At 59.1% G+C, this 17,472-nt stretch overlaps 6 protein-coding genes across 6 annotated transcripts; 2 read left to right on the top strand and 4 right to left on the bottom strand.

The window, feature by feature from the left end:
* Positions 1-494: 494 nt before the first annotated feature.
* Positions 495-1,238, top strand: P884DRAFT_171852 (uncharacterized protein; the record flags this gene model as incomplete). The annotated part of the gene is made up of 1 exon (XM_069437311.1): positions 495-1,238. A coding segment is annotated over one exon (744 nt), but the record flags the coding sequence as incomplete, so codon positions are not given.
* A 207-nt stretch (positions 1,239-1,445) lies between these two features.
* P884DRAFT_236714 (uncharacterized protein) lies at positions 1,446-3,326 on the bottom strand. The gene is made up of 3 exons (XM_069440006.1): positions 3,224-3,326; positions 2,628-3,137; positions 1,446-2,549 (listed from the first exon to the last, which is right to left on the bottom strand). Exons 1-3 carry the CDS (start codon positions 3,254-3,256, stop codon positions 1,617-1,619), a joined length of 1,476 nt encoding a protein of 491 aa, XP_069300364.1. The 5' UTR covers positions 3,257-3,326; the 3' UTR covers positions 1,446-1,616.
* Positions 3,327-3,795: 469 nt separating this feature from the next.
* Positions 3,796-5,036, bottom strand: P884DRAFT_289627 (S-adenosyl-L-methionine-dependent methyltransferase; the record flags this gene model as incomplete). Its single annotated transcript, XM_069444009.1, has 4 exons — positions 4,850-5,036; positions 4,663-4,765; positions 4,445-4,579; positions 3,796-4,349 (listed from the first exon to the last, which is right to left on the bottom strand). The coding sequence occupies exons 1-4, from the start codon at positions 4,880-4,882 to the stop codon at positions 3,796-3,798; spliced, it is 825 nt and encodes a 274-aa protein (XP_069300363.1). The 5' UTR covers positions 4,883-5,036.
* Positions 5,037-5,154: 118 nt separating this feature from the next.
* P884DRAFT_236707 (amidase signature domain-containing protein) lies at positions 5,155-7,561 on the bottom strand. Its single transcript, XM_069440005.1, has 2 exons — positions 5,787-7,561; positions 5,155-5,673 (listed from the first exon to the last, which is right to left on the bottom strand). Exons 1-2 carry the CDS (start codon positions 7,248-7,250, stop codon positions 5,404-5,406), a joined length of 1,734 nt encoding a protein of 577 aa, XP_069300362.1. The 5' UTR covers positions 7,251-7,561; the 3' UTR covers positions 5,155-5,403.
* A 266-nt stretch (positions 7,562-7,827) lies between these two features.
* P884DRAFT_217117 (WD40-repeat-containing domain protein) lies at positions 7,828-11,008 on the bottom strand. The gene is made up of 5 exons (XM_069439335.1): positions 10,681-11,008; positions 10,520-10,622; positions 10,209-10,442; positions 8,998-10,102; positions 7,828-8,925 (listed from the first exon to the last, which is right to left on the bottom strand). The coding sequence occupies exons 1-5, from the start codon at positions 10,807-10,809 to the stop codon at positions 8,322-8,324; spliced, it is 2,175 nt and encodes a 724-aa protein (XP_069300361.1). The 5' UTR covers positions 10,810-11,008; the 3' UTR covers positions 7,828-8,321.
* An 849-nt stretch (positions 11,009-11,857) lies between these two features.
* Positions 11,858-17,426, top strand: P884DRAFT_327159 (P-loop containing nucleoside triphosphate hydrolase protein). Its single transcript, XM_069445516.1, has 4 exons — positions 11,858-12,626; positions 12,701-15,263; positions 15,334-16,259; positions 16,320-17,426. Exons 1-4 carry the CDS (start codon positions 12,315-12,317, stop codon positions 17,202-17,204), a joined length of 4,686 nt encoding a protein of 1,561 aa, XP_069300360.1. The 5' UTR covers positions 11,858-12,314; the 3' UTR covers positions 17,205-17,426.
* The last annotated feature ends 46 nt before the right edge of the window (positions 17,427-17,472 follow it).

Here is a 17,472-nt window from a genome sequence, read left to right as displayed (position 1 = left end):
CACCCATTGCCCCCGGTCTCCAACTAAGAGAGGGGCAAGCTGCCAAGGTCCGGGGCCGAGCCGAGGTAAGGTCGTAGGTATCTACTAGTAGTGTAATCCGAATTCCGTAGGCGATCGCTAATTGGTTGCGCACCGAGACCCACCCTAAGCTAACTTATCGCTCTTGGCAGAACCGAGAACGCGGGTCTTCCACTCAGACCTCCAAGCGCGCGACCAGACATCACCACTCAATATCAGTTATCAGGTACGAAGTACATACCTGCTTACACTAGCACCTCCGAGCTCCTCAACAGCATCACCTACGACCCGTGATTTGCGCGCGAACCCCGCCGCCACCCGCTACTACAATAACTCGAAGACATCAATTCCGCAGAGGGCAAAGACAACAACAACAACAACAAAAAAAAAAAAAAAGACCGACAACCCTTCAAACATTATCGCCGGCCATGGCGACAGCAGAGAGCTCCCGGGCGGCCGAACCCACCTCGCGCGTGGCCGCCCAGCTCCTCAACCACACCGCGCCCAGCTACACCTTCACCTTCACTCCCTTCCTCCAGCGCACCTACCAGCACAGCCTCCCCCCCGACCGCCCCATCTGCAAGGCCTACCTCTCCGGCTCGTGCCCGCTCAAATCACACTGCCCGGAACGACACACCACGCCGGCGGGCCACCCGGCATCGCAACGCGACGGCGGCGGCGGGGGAGGGTTCGGCTCGCTGGTGTGCAAGCACTGGCTGCGGGGCCTGTGCAAGAAGGGGGAGGCGTGCGAGTTCCTGCACGAGTACAACCTGCGCAAGATGCCCGAGTGCAACTTCTTCGTGCGCAACGGCTACTGCAGCAACGGCGACGAGTGCCTCTACCTGCACATCGACCCGTCCTCGCGCCTGCCGCCCTGCCCCCACTACGAGCGCGGCTTCTGCCCGCTCGGCCCCCGCTGCGACAAGAAGCACGTCCGCCGCCGCATGTGCCCCTACTACCTCGCCGGCTTCTGCCCCGACGGCCGCGCCTGCCGCCTCGGCGCCCACCCCAAGTGGGTCGCCGACGGCGAGCTGGAGAAGCCCAAGGAGAAGCAGGAGAAAGCGAAGGAGGACGGCGCGGGCGAGAGTGAGAAGGAGGGAGAAAGGGAGAAGGAGAGGGAGAAGGAGAGGGAGCGGGAGCGGGAGCGGGAGAGGGAGATGCAGAGGGAACGGGAGATGGAGCGGGCAGGGAAGGATAGGGATGGGGAGAGGGGCCATGACGGACGGCACAAGGATCGGTTCGGTGGCGGGAGGGGAGGGAGGTGGAGGGGGAAAGGCGGCCGCTTCAGGGGGAGGGGACATTGAAACGACGTCCCTAACGTCGTCATCATCATTATCATCATCACCACCACCACTACCACCAAGTAGAAGAGCGTGTCAACGTCTACTCTGTCTATATTATCATCATCGATGCCCTCGGGATCATTTGGTACGATTTTTGTGTTTTCTGTTTGCATTGGGGAGTCGTGAGTGTTCCTATTGAGCGAGGTGTGCCAGCACCGGCGGTATCATCAGTAACTACCCGTATATATATATGTACCCTCCATGATCTCCTTTGATATTGGTCATCCAAGCTCTAATTGCGTCAATCCGAGTTAATCAGGCCTCCCTCCATACATTTGCCTCCCCAGCATGCTCCAGGGGCGGCACCGCGACAAACGAATCGCCGTTCCCTGCTCCCTCGCTCCCCGTGGATTTGGGACTTCCAGACGCAGACGAGCCGTTGCCCTGCCACGTCGCCAACTCATCCACTTTCCTGATGCCCATCATCCACGAGACCAGCCCCCTCGGCACCCACCGGCCGACGAAGCCGTAGACGCTGGCTCCGAGCCCGACCCGCACCGTGCCGCTCGTGATCGACCCGTCGATCACGTCAAAGACGGCATTGTGCAGCTCCTTCAGCGAGCTCCCCCGCAGCCCCCGGATCCGCCCAGCGCTGATGGCCGACCCGGACTGCGAGACGAAGTTCTTGCCGTACGCATGCCTCGCCGAGTCGGGCCAGGGCAGCGCCTCGGGATCCTCGGGGGCCGCCAGCAGCCCGTGGGGCTGGACCAGGCGAGAGTTGGCCGCCGGGGTGAAGCCCGCAAAGTCAAAGGAACCCAGCTGCACGTGCGTCACGGGGATCCCGAGCGGGCGCAGCTCGGCCGTCAGGACCTCGGTGAAGGCGGACAGGGCGGAGCACACCGTCGCTTCGGGAGCATGGAAGGGCGGGTTGATGGAGGAGATGATGGAGGGCGTGAAGACGAGCACTTTGGGACTCGGCCTTTCCTTCTCGGATGGTGGACTGAGGCGGGTGGTCAGGAGCGGGAGGAAGGTCTGGATGGTGAGGATCGGTTGGAGGAGGTGGGTGTTGAAAAGATCGGCGAAACTCGAAGGCGGGATGGTGGCGATGGGTGAGGTCTGGTACTTGAGCGACGGGATCAGGATGACGGCTTTCAGTAAGAGGTGATGCCGTTTGCCATTGGGAATCGCGGCATGGGGAGCCTGCAGGTAGCGGGCGAACGCGTCGATGGAGGTGCCAGCACTCGGGGGCTGCCAAAGGATTAGCCTAGTCAATACAACAAGGATGCGCACCCGGCGTGCCGTGCCGATGAAGAGGAACGAACATACATCGGTGATGTCGATACTCAGCGGCCGAATGTCGGGCCGCGCGAGGTTCTGAACCATGATCTCATCCTCATGGCTGTTGCACACGATGAACACAACGAAGCCTTTCCGCTCCATGTCCAGCGACAGCGACCTCGTCAATGGCAGCGCCGGAGAGCCGGCGATGACCACCACGTCCATCCGGCCGCCGCTGCGGGAGCGTCGGGCTCGCCGTGTCTTCCGCCATCGCGCGGTGCTCCGGTATGTCCGGTAGGCGACGACGCCCGTGGTAACAGCGACAAGGCCAACCAAGATCTTGTGCCTGGAGATCCAGTTCTGGACCCTCTCGAGCGCGGATACCGGCACGGTGACGATCGGGGGCGGCGGGGGCGGCCGTGGGCGCAACTGCTCGGGCACCCACTGGGCTTTGGCGAGGGCATCTCGTAGTGTATCGGCTATTTGATCGACGTGCCTGTCGATGTAGTCGGCGACATCCCTCGAGTACTTCTGGATGTCGTTTGGCAGGGACGAGAGCTACATTGGTTGGTTGATATGCGCGTGAGCGGGATGTCTCATTCCGGGATCACGAGAGGTGGGGGGAACGGTCCGGTCGGACATACCACGTCTAGAAACGCTTGATCGTCCGCAGACATGATGACCACGGCGGTTGGGAAACTCGTGCTGTCTTGTGCATCAACCGAGGCGGATGAGGGGGGGGGGGAGTGCGCGCGTTCCGGGAGCAGAACCAATAGTAAGAGTGCCCGTCGCTGAGTGGGTTGTTGAAGGTGAGTGACTCTGTAGAAAAAAGATGGGCCTGAAGTGGTTGTTATCCTTATCGCGGGCCTCGGCGCCTAATAAGCAACGTCATGCTTGCCCCAGCCAGCTTTGGAGAACTGATTGGCCGTTAAGGTACCCCGCATCATTGCCTGACATGTCTGCCTTATTATTAACTGTAGTGTACGGATTACTGTAATTTAATCCGTACATACCTTCTACCTTCCAAAGTGCTTCTTCCATTTCTCTCCATTTTCTTACTTACCTATCTTCCAACCACCGATAGAATTTGCCGCGGGCATATGAGATACTAGTAATTAACTAGAACAATTTTAAAACATTGAACTGAAGACGAAGCGCCAACTGTCCCTCCTATACGGATGTACATTACATGTACATACATGTACATACTTACTATCTATAGCTTCCTCGCGACCGCTCTCAACCGGACGTAGCTGAGCATATGCCCCCCGTCAGGCTGTCTGCAGACGATGTCGAGTACCGCCACCACCTCGCGGATGCACTCCTCCCTCTGGGCCTCGGGCAGCACCTCGAACCACCTCTTGCCCATCAGGCGCACCCACCCGTCGACCCCGCCCTTGTCGGCCCGCGTCGGCCGCCACTCCCGCTCGATCCTCTCCACCTTCCACCCGCCCACGCGCGCCTCCAGCATGTCGCGCACCCACGCCTCGTCGGGGAAGAACCACGGGTCGGCCGCCCGCGCCCGCGCGAGCCCGACCCGCCGCGCCACCGCCGACAGCAGCGCCGCCCGGATCTCGGCGCAGTTGCCCAGGCCGCCCATCTCGAACACGAAGGGCGCGCCCGGGGCCAGGGCGTCGCGCACCCCGCGGAACACCGCCTCGCGCGTCGCCTCGGGGGCGAGGATCCAGTGCAGCGCCGCGTTGGAGAAGGCCTTGGTGTACTCTCCGCGCCGGAGGTGGCCGGCCGAGGGGAGGGTTGTCGCGTCGAGGACTGCGGGAAAAAAAAAAAAAAAACACACACACACAGAGAGAAGAGGTGAGCTAAGGTCGCCGGGGCGGGAGGGCAACCCGTGGGACCACTCGTACCTTCGAAGCTGCATCTGTCTGTAGAAAGACCTGCGGACTCGGCGGCCGACTTGGCGGCTGCGATCATGGCCGGGGAGGCGTCGATGCCGTGGACTCGGGCGCCGGCTCGGGCCATTTCCACGTTGAGGACGCCGTCTGGGAAGCAGCAGTGTGAGCCGAGGCCGAGGAATGGATCCCCGGAGAGAGAAAGCACCGCCGCAACGGAGTCGGTTCCGTACCTCCACAACCGACGTCGAGGATCACGTCGTCCTTTTGCGGATCCAGCCATTGCATGACCTTGGTGGCCAGCTTGGGCACGAACGATGCCACATTTTGGTACGCCTGTTTTTGTGTGTCAGTGACGAATAACATGGAACCATGGAACCAATACGGCGGGTGTGTGCAGGAGGACCGGGTAGAAGCTACCTCAGAAGACCAGTTATCCTTCCGATCTGCCATGTTTAATTTTAATGCCCAAGCCGCGTGGGGATGTTCCAAAGATCAGAAAGAGACCGTTGCTAACGTCGGAGAAACGTGCGGGGAAAATTTTAGGGGGATCCCAGATCCCTTTTTATACAGACAAACAACCAACACTACCACCGCTCTCGCTTCCCTCGTGTAAGTCGCAACTGAGGCGCATACAGTGAGATGTCCTGCAAGGGGCGGTTGTCGGGACGCCGATGTCGGTGCTTCAGGGACAGTGAGCAGCTAGCGAGAAGAACGGTATGTTAATCAAGGATGATGCTGAATTGGCCGGAAACAGCAGCGTGAGGCGGACATCTTCTCACAGTCTTGTCCGTGCCTCAGCCAGAGCTCGCTAGAAAACTGTCACTCTTCAACCAGATCGCCCACTCATCTCTCATCTTATCTCCGACAACCTCCTCTTCTCTCGGCCTGAGGCTTGCCGCGCCCTGGAGCATCACACCGCCGGTCCCTCGGTAAATAATAATAATGATAATAAAAAAACCTTTACATCCTGTCTAGTCCAGGTCATCCAAGCTCATCAGCTGGTACTTGTCATCCCCGAGCGCATCTTCCAGTCTCTTCATGACCGCCAGCACCTTTTCCTCCTCCAGCCTCCTGCCCACCACCTGCACGCCCACGGGCAGCCCGTGCATGCGCTCGGCGTCGTAGTGCTTATAAGCCCCGCGCGCCACCCCGTTGAGCTTCTTCAGGTTGAAAGAAGCGGGCAGCTGGTCCAATGCTCTGTCCACATGGGTGACGGGGAGTACCCCGGCCGAGTAATCGAGCTGCAAAGAAGGCGCAGAGAAGGAAAGAAAGGAAGAATCGTCAGCCATGATCCGCCTTTTTTCAAAAAAAAAGAAAGAAAAAAAAGAACAAGCCACAATCTCTCCATGCTTACCAGGTTGAAGAGAAACGTGTACCCGCAGCTGCTGACGGCATCGTGCATCCCGTCGTGCGGGACGGCGGGCGTGGCGTTGGGGGGCGCGATGATGACGTCCAGGCCCTGCTCGTTCCACCACTCGAACCACGCGGCCCGGTAGAGCTCCCTCTGGCTCACCAGCTTCCAGTTCTCGAACGCCGAGTGCGGCCGCCAGTGGCGGACCAGGCCGGCCCAGACGGGGTCCCTCCGGACGTACTTGACCCAGAGGTAGTACAGGTACCGGAAGGGCGCCCAGAGGGCGGCCAGCCGCCTCATCTGCGCCGCTCCGGGGTCGAGCCACTCGCCGGGGCGCCGGAACGACTCGAACATCTGGCAGCCGTCGGCGTTGAGCAGCAGCGAGGCGAGCCTGAGACCGTGGTACATGTCCGGGGCGCCGCGGACGTCGACCACGTCGCACCCCTGCCGGCGCAGGGCGTCCTCGGCCATGCGCAGCGCCCGCGCGCAGGCGGGGCTGGGGTCGACGACGCCGTCGGTCCGCAGCACGCCGACGCGCAGCTTCCTGGCCGGGTCGGCGAACTCGGCCTCGACCTCGCCGCGCCACGGGAGCGGGTGGACGGTGTGGTCGTACGTCCAGGGGCGCATGGCGCCGAGGACGGCGCGGGCAAAGTAGGTGAGGTCGCCGAGCGTGCGCGCCATCGGGCTGTACACGCTCGGGACGCCCTCCTGGCCGGGCATGCTGGTGGCGATGCCGGACTTGGGCCAGCGCCCCGTGGAGCAGCGGATCGAGTAGCAGCCGGCGAAGTGGGCGGGGACGCGGACGCTGCCGGCGACGTCGCTGCCGATGCCGATGCGGCCGCCGAGGGCGAGCAGGGCCGACTCGCCGCCGGTACTGCCGCCGGGGGAGTAGTCCGGGTTATGCGGGTTGCGGGTGCGGCCCCAGACGTCGTTGGTGCTCTCGAAGCTCAGCAGCGTGATGGGCAGGTTGGTCTTGACATAGGGCACGGCGCCCGCGTCCTTGAGCAGGCGCACCATCGGCCCGTCCGCCGCCGCCCGGTGACCCGGGCCTGTGAACGAGCTGTACCCCACCGTCGTATCGTACCCGCCCACGACGACGGTGTCCTTGAGGCTGACCGGCACGCCGGCGAGCGGACCCTTGAGGTTGATCCCGCCGCTGCCATGGGGATCCGGGGGGGAGGAGAGCCAGGACTCGGCCGAGGGAAGCAGGATCTCGGTCAGGCAGTTGGTGCGGGCGTGGGCCTTGAGCGCCAGCTTGCCGTACGTGCGGAGGACCGACAGCGCGGTGGCGGTGCCCCCGGCGTGGACCGAGGCGACAAGGCTCTCAATCGGTTGCGTCAGAGCCTCTTTGTCGGACGCCGTGAGCGGGTCGTGGTAGGGCGGCGGGAGGGAGGCGATAAGACGGGCGCGCTCGGCTTGTTTGAGACGGCAGTCATGCCGGTGCTGCAGGTAGTCGAGGAGCAACATGGCTGTTCAATTCTGTCCCGAGCTTTTTGATTCGAAAAGTTTGGAACAGAATAACCACCCCCGATTGCTGATAAGGTCGATTGTGGTGAGAGAGTTGGCGTAATTATTATTTACTTTACTTGAAGAATTTAAGTTATGATTCCGTTTGATTTTGGGTAGCTCCGTGTCCCGACCAGGAGACCCGAGTTCGAACCCGAGGTTGTAGAGGACGCAAGGTTGTCAACTTTTAAGAAGAGATCTGTGCCAGTCCGCAATAGGAAGCCGAGTGACTGATTGGAAGGTTGAGGGATGCGCCGGTACAAGTACTGCACTCGGGCGCTGCAGCGGTGTAATGTCTGGACCGGGAAAGTGTAAGTGATAAGATAACCAGCGCGCGAGGCAGGTGATGTGTGGGGTTGCCCTTGCCATCTCCGCTTCCCCGCATTCCGCCCTGCTCCGCCTTACCCGTTCCGATAAAGGTCCACCCCGACCCGTGCTGCTTGAGCCGCTTGGAGCCGACCATGAGCGCCTCCCTGCCTCCTCAATTTCCGAGACAAAAAAGAGAAAGAGATTCCAAGGACGGACTGCTATAACTGTTCCCAAATCCTGACCACACCCGTTAACACTCTCTTATATCGTGAATTGTTCATGGTCAGAACCTACATATTTCATATCATGTTTCCCGACTTCGTCTTAGGGTTGTTGCAAGGTGACATACTAGTTTAAACTGCAGAGAGACAAAAAAAATAAGAGTAAAAATAAAGGGGTAAAAGAACGGAAGAAGAAGGAAAGAAGAATAATGAAAAGAATGAAAGAAAATGGAACAAAATACCGATCGCTACCCTGCCAGCACCACCGCCAAAATGCAAACAAATCCTGCCCAGACAATTGGAGCAATGCAATCCGTACTGCGTAATGAGAGGCTTTGCTAGGTCGTGTCAGCAGAGACGAGACAGACAGACCGTGCCGATTCCAGTTTTCCACAAAAAGAGGCCCCCTAATCCCCAACGCCATCCTTCCTTCGTATATTCCACACGCCCTATGAAGACCCGACTATTTTTTTTATCCCGCCAGCAAACGTCCCACGGAACGTCATGTCTTGGACTCATCGCCGCTGGTGCTGGGCTGCGTCACCAGCGTGGGCGCAATCCGCCTCCGCTTGGGCTTGCCGCCGGACGCTTCGTCCGTCTCGCCCTCGGCCGGGTCCCTCTTCGTGCCCGTGGACCCGGTAAACGATGTCCCGGGGGTCTCGGGCGGCGTCGTAACCGGGAGACCTACGACCTTGCTCGAGTTCGTGGCGGCTATGCTGGGCACCTGGCCGGCGATGAGGGGCGGGTTGCTAAGCACGCCCGTCTGGGACGCCGCGCTCGAGGTCGACCGCGCTGGGGACGCTGCCCGCGGGTTGACAAAGGAGGCTGTCGCCGTCTGCGGCGGCGGCGGCGGCGGCGACGGCGCCGTGAGCGAGCTGGCAGAGTCCCGGTGCCTGTGATGAGACCCATTCGGGAACGGCGAGGGAGGCGCGAGCACAGAGGTCGGCGTTGGCGCCGGCGTGTTCTGGCTGGATGCGTTCGCTGCCGGCGCCTTTGGAGGCCCAATTTCCCCCGTATACACGGTGCCGAGTTCACCGGGCTCGAACGTCAGCGTCGAGCAGAACCCATCCGACGACGAGATCAACAGTGTCAAGCCGTCGCTCGACCTAAGCAAGGGATCAGCATTTCTTTGTTTGTTTCCTCAACAAGACGCAAAACGTAGAGAAAGAGAGACATACCAGGTCAAGTCCGTGAACGTGGCGCAATGAAGATTGCTCACGACACATATAGGCGTGTATTGCTGCGTGTCGTACAAGAAGACTGAATCTTGGGTCGCCACAGCGTACACCATCCGATACGGCAATGCAAACACGGACTTCGGCCCTTGACCTTGCACGCCGGTTTCCAAGCTCAACGGCTTTGAAGTAGAGCCAGATGCCTCTGCCGAAACCGGCGCTGGCGGCGGATCCATAACCGACGGCCCCGGTGGAGGGTTGGAGAGAGGCTCTGGGAGCGACGGGATGGGCTCTTCGGCAGATGACGTGTCGATGGTGATGTTCTTGGTGACCGGAGGAGACTGCCTCAGGGTGTACACGACCGGGGAACATCGCACTACAACCGACGGCTTCTTGTGGCCTGGCAAGTGCGCGATGGGGGGCTTGTTTATACCACCCCGAGTGTATATGTAAACCGTGTTGATGACCTCGTACGTAGGCTTCGCGCCTTCCACTTGGTGCTGGGTCTGGTACTGCCCAGCGGGCGTGAGGAGAAGGCTCCCGTCAGGCGTAAATGTGAGCCTTCGGAAAAACGAGGTCAGCGTCTCGTTGGCATAGAGGCTGGCATTCTTCACGCCCATGCTCATGCCGTTGTGGTGCGGCTTCGGCGAGGCTTCGATGGGCATCACCGCCGGGAGGGGCATGGATGGAGCGGGTGAGACGGAACGTCTCGACGAGAACGAGGTCCGCCTGCTATGCGTGATGGTGCTGGGAGGGTTCATGGGCAGGGCAATCGACGTCGGCGTTCCCGGGGCCGAGGGGACAGGCGAGCCCGCCGCGACGCCTGGGACAGAATCCACCGCCGTAAGGACCGACCGATATCCCGTATCGGGAGGAGCCGGGCTGCTGGAGGGGATCCGCCGAGGGGGGAGGTCCGTCTTGGCATGGCTGGCGAGCTTTGAGGGCTTGTCGTCATGGTTGTGAAGTGTGTATTGCCCGTCCTTCGTCCTCAGAGAGTAGATGTGCACAGACCGGTCTGATGACTGTGTCGCGATGTACTCATTCAGCGGGTCCCACGCTACGCCCTGGACGTAGTGGCTATGCTCGGCAATCTGACGCACAAGAGTTCCTGACACTGACAGTCAGCAAAACTGTTTCTAGGGGCCCCCTCTTTTTCTGGTTCTTTTTTTTTTTTCTGGGGTCATCATGATATTTTTGATTTGGGAGTTGCCCACCTGTTCCGGCATTGTAGATCCGCGCGACATTGTCCATGCTGCCGATGATGAAGAATGAGGCGTCCGGCGACCATGCCAAATCGTAAATTTCCGTGCCAAGCGACCGACACATGTGCTTCGTCCGCCATGTTTCCTTGTCATCGAGGCCTTCGGAGCCAAAGGTTGGGTGGTGGGTTTCGGATCGGACCCATAAGATCACGTTCCCGTCGTCGCCAGCAGATGCAAGGACCTCGCCTAGGGAGGGGTGTTAACGGGTCGAAGGATGTGTTGGAGAGATCGGAGGATGCTCCTCGCCGGAGCTCCAAGCTCACCTTTGGGAGCCCAGCGGACGACGTTGACTGCCTGAGTGTGCTTGGCGAGGGTGGCTAGGTAGTCGACCTTCGGACCGTCGCCATCCTCTTCGATCTTCCACAGCTGTCCCCGTGTTGTTAGCTCTAGCCACGAACAGCTCGGTGGCGCCGCATTGACCTACTCGGACATTGTTGTCACCGGCGCCTGTCGCTAGGCGGCCTTTACCGTTGGGTTCAAAGTGGGCAGAGTAAATCGGGTACGGGTTGTTATTATCATGGTGCCAATTTATGATCAACGGAGTCGCCTTCATTTTGAAGATGGGCGGGCGGTAGAGCTCCTGTCATGGAAAAGAGGGCTCGCTTCCTGATGCTTCCGCTGCCTAGTCGCGCTCTGCTTGGTCGAGTTTTGCGTCGGGATGGCGGCGAGTTGGGGAATATCGGGGCTACGCAGTGAACCGACTCGACGAGCTCAATTGACCGAAACCTGGCCGCGGGGGGGGGGGGGGGGGGCTCGTCTTTGAATCGTGACCCGCCCCGGTAGAGAGGGCGCTGTTGTGTTGTTGGTTTGCGTGTGTGCTGAAACAACGGACAAGGCGAAGCTCAGATCGACGAGATCGAGTATAACCCGCACATGGGTACGGAATAACAATCGGCAGTTGCCGTGACGTGCAGATTTAGGGATGAAGCGCTCTGCGTATGGGTCCAAGATCTCGATATCAAACCAAGCCAATTGATCGCGTCGGTGCTGTATGCGGAAGTGCAACACCCGATGTCCGAATTACTGCACGTGTACGGGGTACGACGGAGAACGCATGCAGTTATGTACGTATCATACGGATTACAACCTCTGTCGTTATTTGGTACGAAATACATCCGTACCGTTCTGAAGCTGTAACGAAACTGCTAAGCTAAATCCCTGTGCTATCATTGGCTCGCGCCTCCAGCAGTCGCATTAGTAAGGCTGTTGTTGCCGTGAAGTCAACAACACGGGTACGGATGTGGTCCGTACACACACGTCCCATGTTTCAGGGGGCGACGGCATGTCTTTATACAAGTCACCAACATCGTCTTCCCCCGTATGCACATACAATACTTGATTAGTGTACAAGTCGCGAATTTGATTCGCAACAGGATGAAGGTGACTCTTGCCCAGAAGCAAGAAAATGCCGGGGACTTGCTAAATTGGGAAGGTGCCCAAAAATTGCTGACCGCAGGGGACGCGATGTCGCGATTGGTGAATCAGTTTCGGTGCGCTCTGCCACCACAGATCTGGGACCCCTTCGCCGCGTGAGTCAAGGGTGACAATGAGAAGAAGCATGCAGGACCCCGCCGATTCCCATCCCATGGCGGCGGAAAGCGAGACAAAGAGGTCCGTTAAAGTTGCGCCGTCTCGAGAAGAGGATTGACCGAGGCCTCGCACGCTTCCTTCAACCTCCTCGAGAGACTGTTTCGCCTTCCGCCCCCGAACACACCAATCCAGGACCTTTCCCGAGCTCCTGCGCCAACGGAATCCGCGGTTAGTACTCCGTAATCCGCGGCTTGGAGCAGGTTGCCGTCTTGATATTTCTTTTTTCTTGTTCTTTTTCGTTTTCTTTAATCGCCAACGAAAGCAGTGGCCACCGCCGACTGCTAACCTCCAGGTTCTTCTTCGAGTAACATTATTGCAGTGCATTGTCAAAGTACCCACACGCCAGAAAGCCAGTCAGGTCGCTCGGAGATAGCACGTCAGCGCCGAACTCCCCGCGACACAAATTTCTCCCGTCGAGTTCGCGACGAGGTTGCTTGCTTGCTTGCATCCAGCCACTGCAGGCCTGCAATGCCGTTGCGTGATCCCAACTCGATGTTGAAAGTTCTCGGAGCAGGATTAGCCGTCATAGGACTCTGCTCAGTCCCGGCGCTCGGCAGCACCGTAGCCCGGCTTACCAAGCGAGACGCGCAGCAAGACACGTACGAGGATGGCGACGGTAAGGCCTCGCCCGAGTCGCTGAAGGCCTACTCGGCCAGGCTGCCCAAGGCACTCGCCGTGGTTTCGGCGGGTGCCGGGCTCGCCATCTCCATTGTCCTCCTGGTCATATCAGCACACGCCAAGGGGCAGGTGTTGACAAGCAGTCTCGGCACTGCTTCCTGGGTAAGTCAGCTCTTCTGGGCTGTTACCGATTCCTGCGCGGCAGCCGTCAGGATACTAACCAATCCCGTGCCCAGGCTCTCCTCCTGTTCCAGGCCATCGCCATTGCTTCGAGCAGAAATTCGGTTCAGGCGTATGATCTGGGACTCTACACCTTCTTCGCCGCCACACTCCTGGCCGGCATCCTCCTCTCCCTTGGCACCGAGATTGGCGAGGATCTGTGGCACTCAGCACCCTTGTCCTTTGCCCTCCGCGCGGCCGAGTTGGTCTCGAGTATATCGCTTGCCATCTCGGCTCTCTGCATTCCCAGGCGCCCCGATGTCTTCTACCAGGGCCAGCTGGTGGATCGCATGTGGACCGCATCCGCTTTCAGCCGTTTCACATGGTCTTGGGCGTCGGGCCTTCTCGCCCTCGCTTCGAAGAAGAAAGATCTAGACCTGGAAGACCTCCCGCGGCCGAACCGATTTGTCCGTGCCGCCTCCGTGTCTGCGAGCTGGAGGGCGCAAAAGAACACCGGGAAACGTCTCTGGCTGGCGTTGCTTCTAGCCCACTTTAAGCCTCTGGCATTGCAGTGGTTCGTCACCCTCATCGCCTCGGTCCTGAATTTCGCCCCGCAATGGGTCATCTTGCAGCTGTTGAGGTTCCTTGAAACCCGCGAGCCTGGCGGCGGGCGGGAGTTGGAGGCCTGGGTGTGGGTGGTCTGGTTAGGCATCGTCATCATTGCACAGGGGTGGGTTGAGACCTACGTCTGGTGGCTTGGGTATGCCGAGCTCCAGATCCCCGTTCGTGCTCAGCTGTCGGCCCTCATCTTCGAGAAGTCGATGCGCAGGAAAGACGTAAAGGGCGCGGATGACGCCAAGAAGAAGGCTCCCGAGGGAAGAAACGCAGGGTCTTCGTCAACTGCTCCAGACCAGCCCAGGCCGGCGGCGGAAGCGGACGACTCAGAAGAGCAACTCAAGAAGAGTAAGCAGAGTACGGTCAACTTGATCGGCGTCGACGCAAAGCGTGTCTCGGACTTCAGCGCTTTCCAGAATCTGTTCCCGGGGAGCCTCTTCAAGCTCATCGTTTCGCTCGCCTTCTTGCTTGACCTCCTGGGTTGGAAGGCGCTCCTGGGCGGCTTTTCTGCCATGCTTGCCATTATGCCCGTCAACATCTACTTCTCCAAGAGGTACTCTGACGCCCAGGATCGCCTGATGAAGGTCAGAGATGAGAAGATGGAGGTTGTCACCGAGGCGCTTCAGGGCATTCGCCAGATCAAGTTCTCCGCCCTAGAGCCCGAGTGGCAGGCCAAGATTGGCGCTGTTCGGGAACGGGAACTTAGCGCCGTTTGGACTGTCTTCATAAACGACACCATGCTCATCGGCTGCTGGGTGACGAGTCCGATTCTGCTGGCCGCCATTTCTCTCGCTGTCTACGCTGTCGTCCACGGATCACTGGCACCGTCTGTGGCCTTTGTCAGCTTGGGCGTCTTCAAGTCGCTCGAGATGACGCTGGCGGTTGTTCCAGAGCTCACAACGGATCTTCTGGATGCCTTGGTCTCCATCAATCGTATCGAACAGTACCTAAACTCTCCGGAATTGGAACAGGTCTCCAAGCCCGCCGATGAAATTTCTTTCCAGGATGCCTCGATCGCCTGGCCCACGGACGAAAAGGTTGACGAGTCAGAGAGGTTCGTCCTCCGAAACATCAACGTCACCTTCCCCAAAGGCGAGTTGTCCGTCATTTCTGGCAAGACTGGCACTGGCAAGAGTTTGATGCTGGCCGCCATCTTGGGAGAAGTAGATATCCTAGGCGGCACTCTCTACGTTCCGCGTGCGCCACCGCTTTCGGAACGCCATGACGATAAGGCACACAAAGGTAACTGGATCATTCCCAACGCGATTGCCTACGTGGCGCAGATCCCCTGGATCGAGAATGCCAGCATCAAAGACAACATTCTGTTCGGGCTCCCCTACGACGAGGAGCGATACAACAAGACTATTGAAGTCTGCGCCCTGAAGAAGGATCTCGAGATGCTCGACGACGGTGAGCACACCGAGATCGGCGCCAATGGTATCAATCTCAGCGGCGGTCAGAAATGGCGTGTTACTCTCGCCAGGGCCATCTACTCACGCGCCGGCATTCTCATCCTGGACGACATCTTCAGCGCTGTCGACGCACACGTCGGCCGCCACATCTTTGAGAGGTGCCTCAATGGAGATTTGGCTGTCGGCCGAACGAGGATTCTAGTCACCCACCATGTCGCGCTCTGCGAGAGCAAGGCGAAGTTTCTGATGGAGCTTGGCAACGGCGGTGTGCTGCATGCTGGCCTCCTCTCAGAGTTGCGCGAGGAAGGCATGCTGCAGAAGATCAAGACCCATGAGCAAACGGCCGAGGAGATGGAGGCGGACGAGTCTGCTACCGCTGTTAACTCCGAAGACTCCTCCGTTAGGGAGCGGGAGCAAGAGAGTACGGTCACCAGCACCCCTAAGAAACCCCCAGTCATGGCGTCAGAGGCTCGAAAGTTTGTCGAGGAGGAGACGCGTGAGCGAGGCGCGGTCAAGAAGCACGTTTACATGACGTACCTGAAGGACAGCGGCGGATTCTTCTTCTGGGCGTTTGCGCTTTGCATTTACCTGCTCGTGCAAGTGTTCAACATTGGTAAGCTTGACCTGCCTGTTTGGTGACGAGTAGCAGTAGTAGTTGTTGTATCGGTACTGATTCGATTCAGGTCGCTCGTGGTGGCTCAAGATCTGGACGGGCAATTACGAGGAGCAGGGTAACTATCAACAGCACGCCCTTGTTGGCCCAGAGGATTACGGATATCCCTACACCGAAGCGGTCCGCCAGTCGATTCACGCCATGTCCGCGCCCGCCACCTCGATCCAGGGCAGTCTAACCTACTACCTCGGCATTTACGTCGCTCTGGCCCTCATATCCTCCATCATCGGCACCTTGAAATATCTATACGTTTACATCGGCTCGATCCGTGCTAGCCGGAAGCTGTTTGAGAAGCTTAACTTTACCATTCTGCACACCCCTACCCGATGGCTGGACACCGTGCCCCTTGGCCGCATCCTGAATCGCTATACAGCCGACTTTAACACCATCGACTCGCAGCTAGCCAGCACAGTAGGCTTCGGTGCGAATTCGTTTCTGAGCCTCCTGGCCGTTGTCGTCGCTGGGCTTTTCCTGTCACCGTACATTGTCCTCTTCGCCATTGTCCTCCTCTTGATTTGCCTCTACTATGCCATCCTCTACCTGCACGGGGCTCGGCCCGTCAAAAGACTGGAGAGCACGACCAAATCCCCCGTCTTTGAACAGTTTGGCTCCGCCCTCACTGGTGTCACCACCATTCGTGGATTCGACAAGGCCCCCGTCTACGTCGATCGGATGTACAGGAAGATTGACGATTACTCGGCCTCATCGTGGCATCTTTGGCTCTTCAACAGGTGGATGGGCTGGCGCATGTCGCTCGTGGGCTCATTCTTCGCGAGCTTTGTTTCAATCTTCATCCTCCTCACTCCCGGTATCGACTCAGCTCTAGCAGGCTTCGCGCTGGCCTTTGCACTCGACTTCTCGAGTTCGGTCATGTGGACCATCCGGATGTATGCCAATATCGAGCTGAATATGAACTCGGTGGAACGTATCGTCGAGGTGGGCGATATCCACTCGCTCGGACGGAACAGAACAGGGAGCTGACAATGATCATTGAAGTACACTGAACTTCCGACAGAACCGCTTGACGGTCAAAAGCCCCCTGCCGCGTGGCCTACGGAAGGGCGCATCGAAGTCAACGATTTGGTCGTCGCATATGCCCCTGACCTTCCGCCTGTGTTAAAAGGCCTAAACTTCACTGTCAACCGGAACGAGCGCATCGGGGTGGTTGGCCGAACCGGAGCGGGCAAGTCATCTCTAACTTTAGCATTGTTCCGCTTCCTCGAGGCGAGGTCGGGCAGCATCTACATAGACGGCGTCGACATCTCCAAGATCAGGCTCCACGACCTCCGTTCGCGTCTGGCCATCATCCCCCAGGACCCCGTCCTCTTCTCCGGCACGATCCGCTCCAACCTCGACCCCTTCGACCGCCACACCGACGAGGAACTGCGTGATTGCCTGGAGCGCGTCCACCTCGTCGCCAGCGAAGCTTCCGCTTCCTCGTCCGGCTCCGCAACACCCGTCGGCTCCGCCGCGCCGAAGAATGCCAACATCTTCGCCGACCTCTCCTCCCCCGTCTCCGAGGGCGGTCTCAACCTCTCCCAGGGCCAGCGCCAGCTCCTCTGCCTGGCGCGCGCCATCGTCTCACGCCCGCGCGTCATGGTGCTCGACGAGGCGACGTCGGCCGTCGACATGCACACGGACGCGCTGATCCAGCGGAGCATCCGCGAGGAGTTCACCGACTCCACCCTGATTGTGATTGCGCACAGGCTGAGCACGATTGCCGACTTCGACCGCGCGCTCGTGCTAAGCGACGGGCAGGTGGCCGAGTTCGGAACGCCGAGGGAGCTCTGGGAGAAGGGAGAGTCCGGCATTTTTAGGGGCATGTGCGAGGAGAGCGGCGAGAGGGACAAGTTAAGGGGTATCATTTTCGGGGACGACTGAGGTCTCCATTTCTCGAGGGTTTGCAGGGTTTGGCAGCTGATTTGGGAAATTCATCTATTGTCACCAAGCTAGGAGGTGTATGCTGCCTTGGCGGAGTGAGAAGAACCTAGCCGATAAAAACCGAAAAGGAGTTGTTATGAAATTGCCAGATTTTGGTGATTTTATAGATCTGAACCTGGTTATCAAAAGGACAAACAAGAATAAATAAAAAAGTGATTCCGCTCTAGATACGAATACAATGGGTGCGGACATCGGTTGTACTCCGCAT

The sequence above is a fragment of the Thermothelomyces heterothallicus genome (genome assembly GCF_042370625.1).
Source record: "Thermothelomyces heterothallicus CBS 202.75 unplaced genomic scaffold P884_scaffold_3, whole genome shotgun sequence".
Taxonomy (NCBI): domain Eukaryota; kingdom Fungi; phylum Ascomycota; class Sordariomycetes; order Sordariales; family Chaetomiaceae; genus Thermothelomyces; species Thermothelomyces heterothallicus.
Note: the sequence above shows the minus strand (reverse complement) of the source record. Positions and strands in the feature narration are given on the sequence as shown.

Bases quoted from the DNA above. Each gene is read 5' to 3' on its own strand.
- P884DRAFT_236714 (XM_069440006.1), bottom strand. From the start codon at position 3,256: ATGTCTGCGGACGATCAAGCGTTTCTAGACGTG. The intron at 3,138-3,223 runs GTATGTCCGACC...CAACCAATGTAG, and splicing joins ATCAAGCGTTTCTAGACGTG to CTCTCGTCCCTGCCAAACGA. The intron at 2,550-2,627 runs GTATGTTCGTTC...ATCCTTTGGCAG, and splicing joins TGAGTATCGACATCACCGAT to CCCCCGAGTGCTGGCACCTC.
- P884DRAFT_217117 (XM_069439335.1), bottom strand. From the start codon at position 10,809: ATGAAGGCGACTCCGTTGATCATAAATTGGCACCATGATAATAACAAC. The intron at 10,623-10,680 runs GTAGGTCAATGC...ACACGGGGACAG, and splicing joins CCGGTGACAACAATGTCCGA to CTGTGGAAGATCGAAGAGGA. The intron at 10,443-10,519 runs GTGAGCTTGGAG...ACCCCTCCCTAG, and splicing joins CGTCCGCTGGGCTCCCAAAG to GCGAGGTCCTTGCATCTGCT.
- P884DRAFT_236707 (XM_069440005.1), bottom strand. From the start codon at position 7,250: ATGTTGCTCCTCGACTACCTGCAGCACCGGCATGACTGCCGTCTCAAA. The intron at 5,674-5,786 runs GTAAGCATGGAG...CCTTCTTTGCAG, and splicing joins ACACGTTTCTCTTCAACCTG to CTCGATTACTCGGCCGGGGT.
- P884DRAFT_327159 (XM_069445516.1), top strand. From the start codon at position 12,315: ATGCCGTTGCGTGATCCCAACTCGATGTTGAAAGTTCTCGGAGCAGGA. The intron at 12,627-12,700 runs GTAAGTCAGCTC...TCCCGTGCCCAG, and splicing joins GTCTCGGCACTGCTTCCTGG to GCTCTCCTCCTGTTCCAGGC. The intron at 15,264-15,333 runs GTAAGCTTGACC...GATTCGATTCAG, and splicing joins CGTGCAAGTGTTCAACATTG to GTCGCTCGTGGTGGCTCAAG.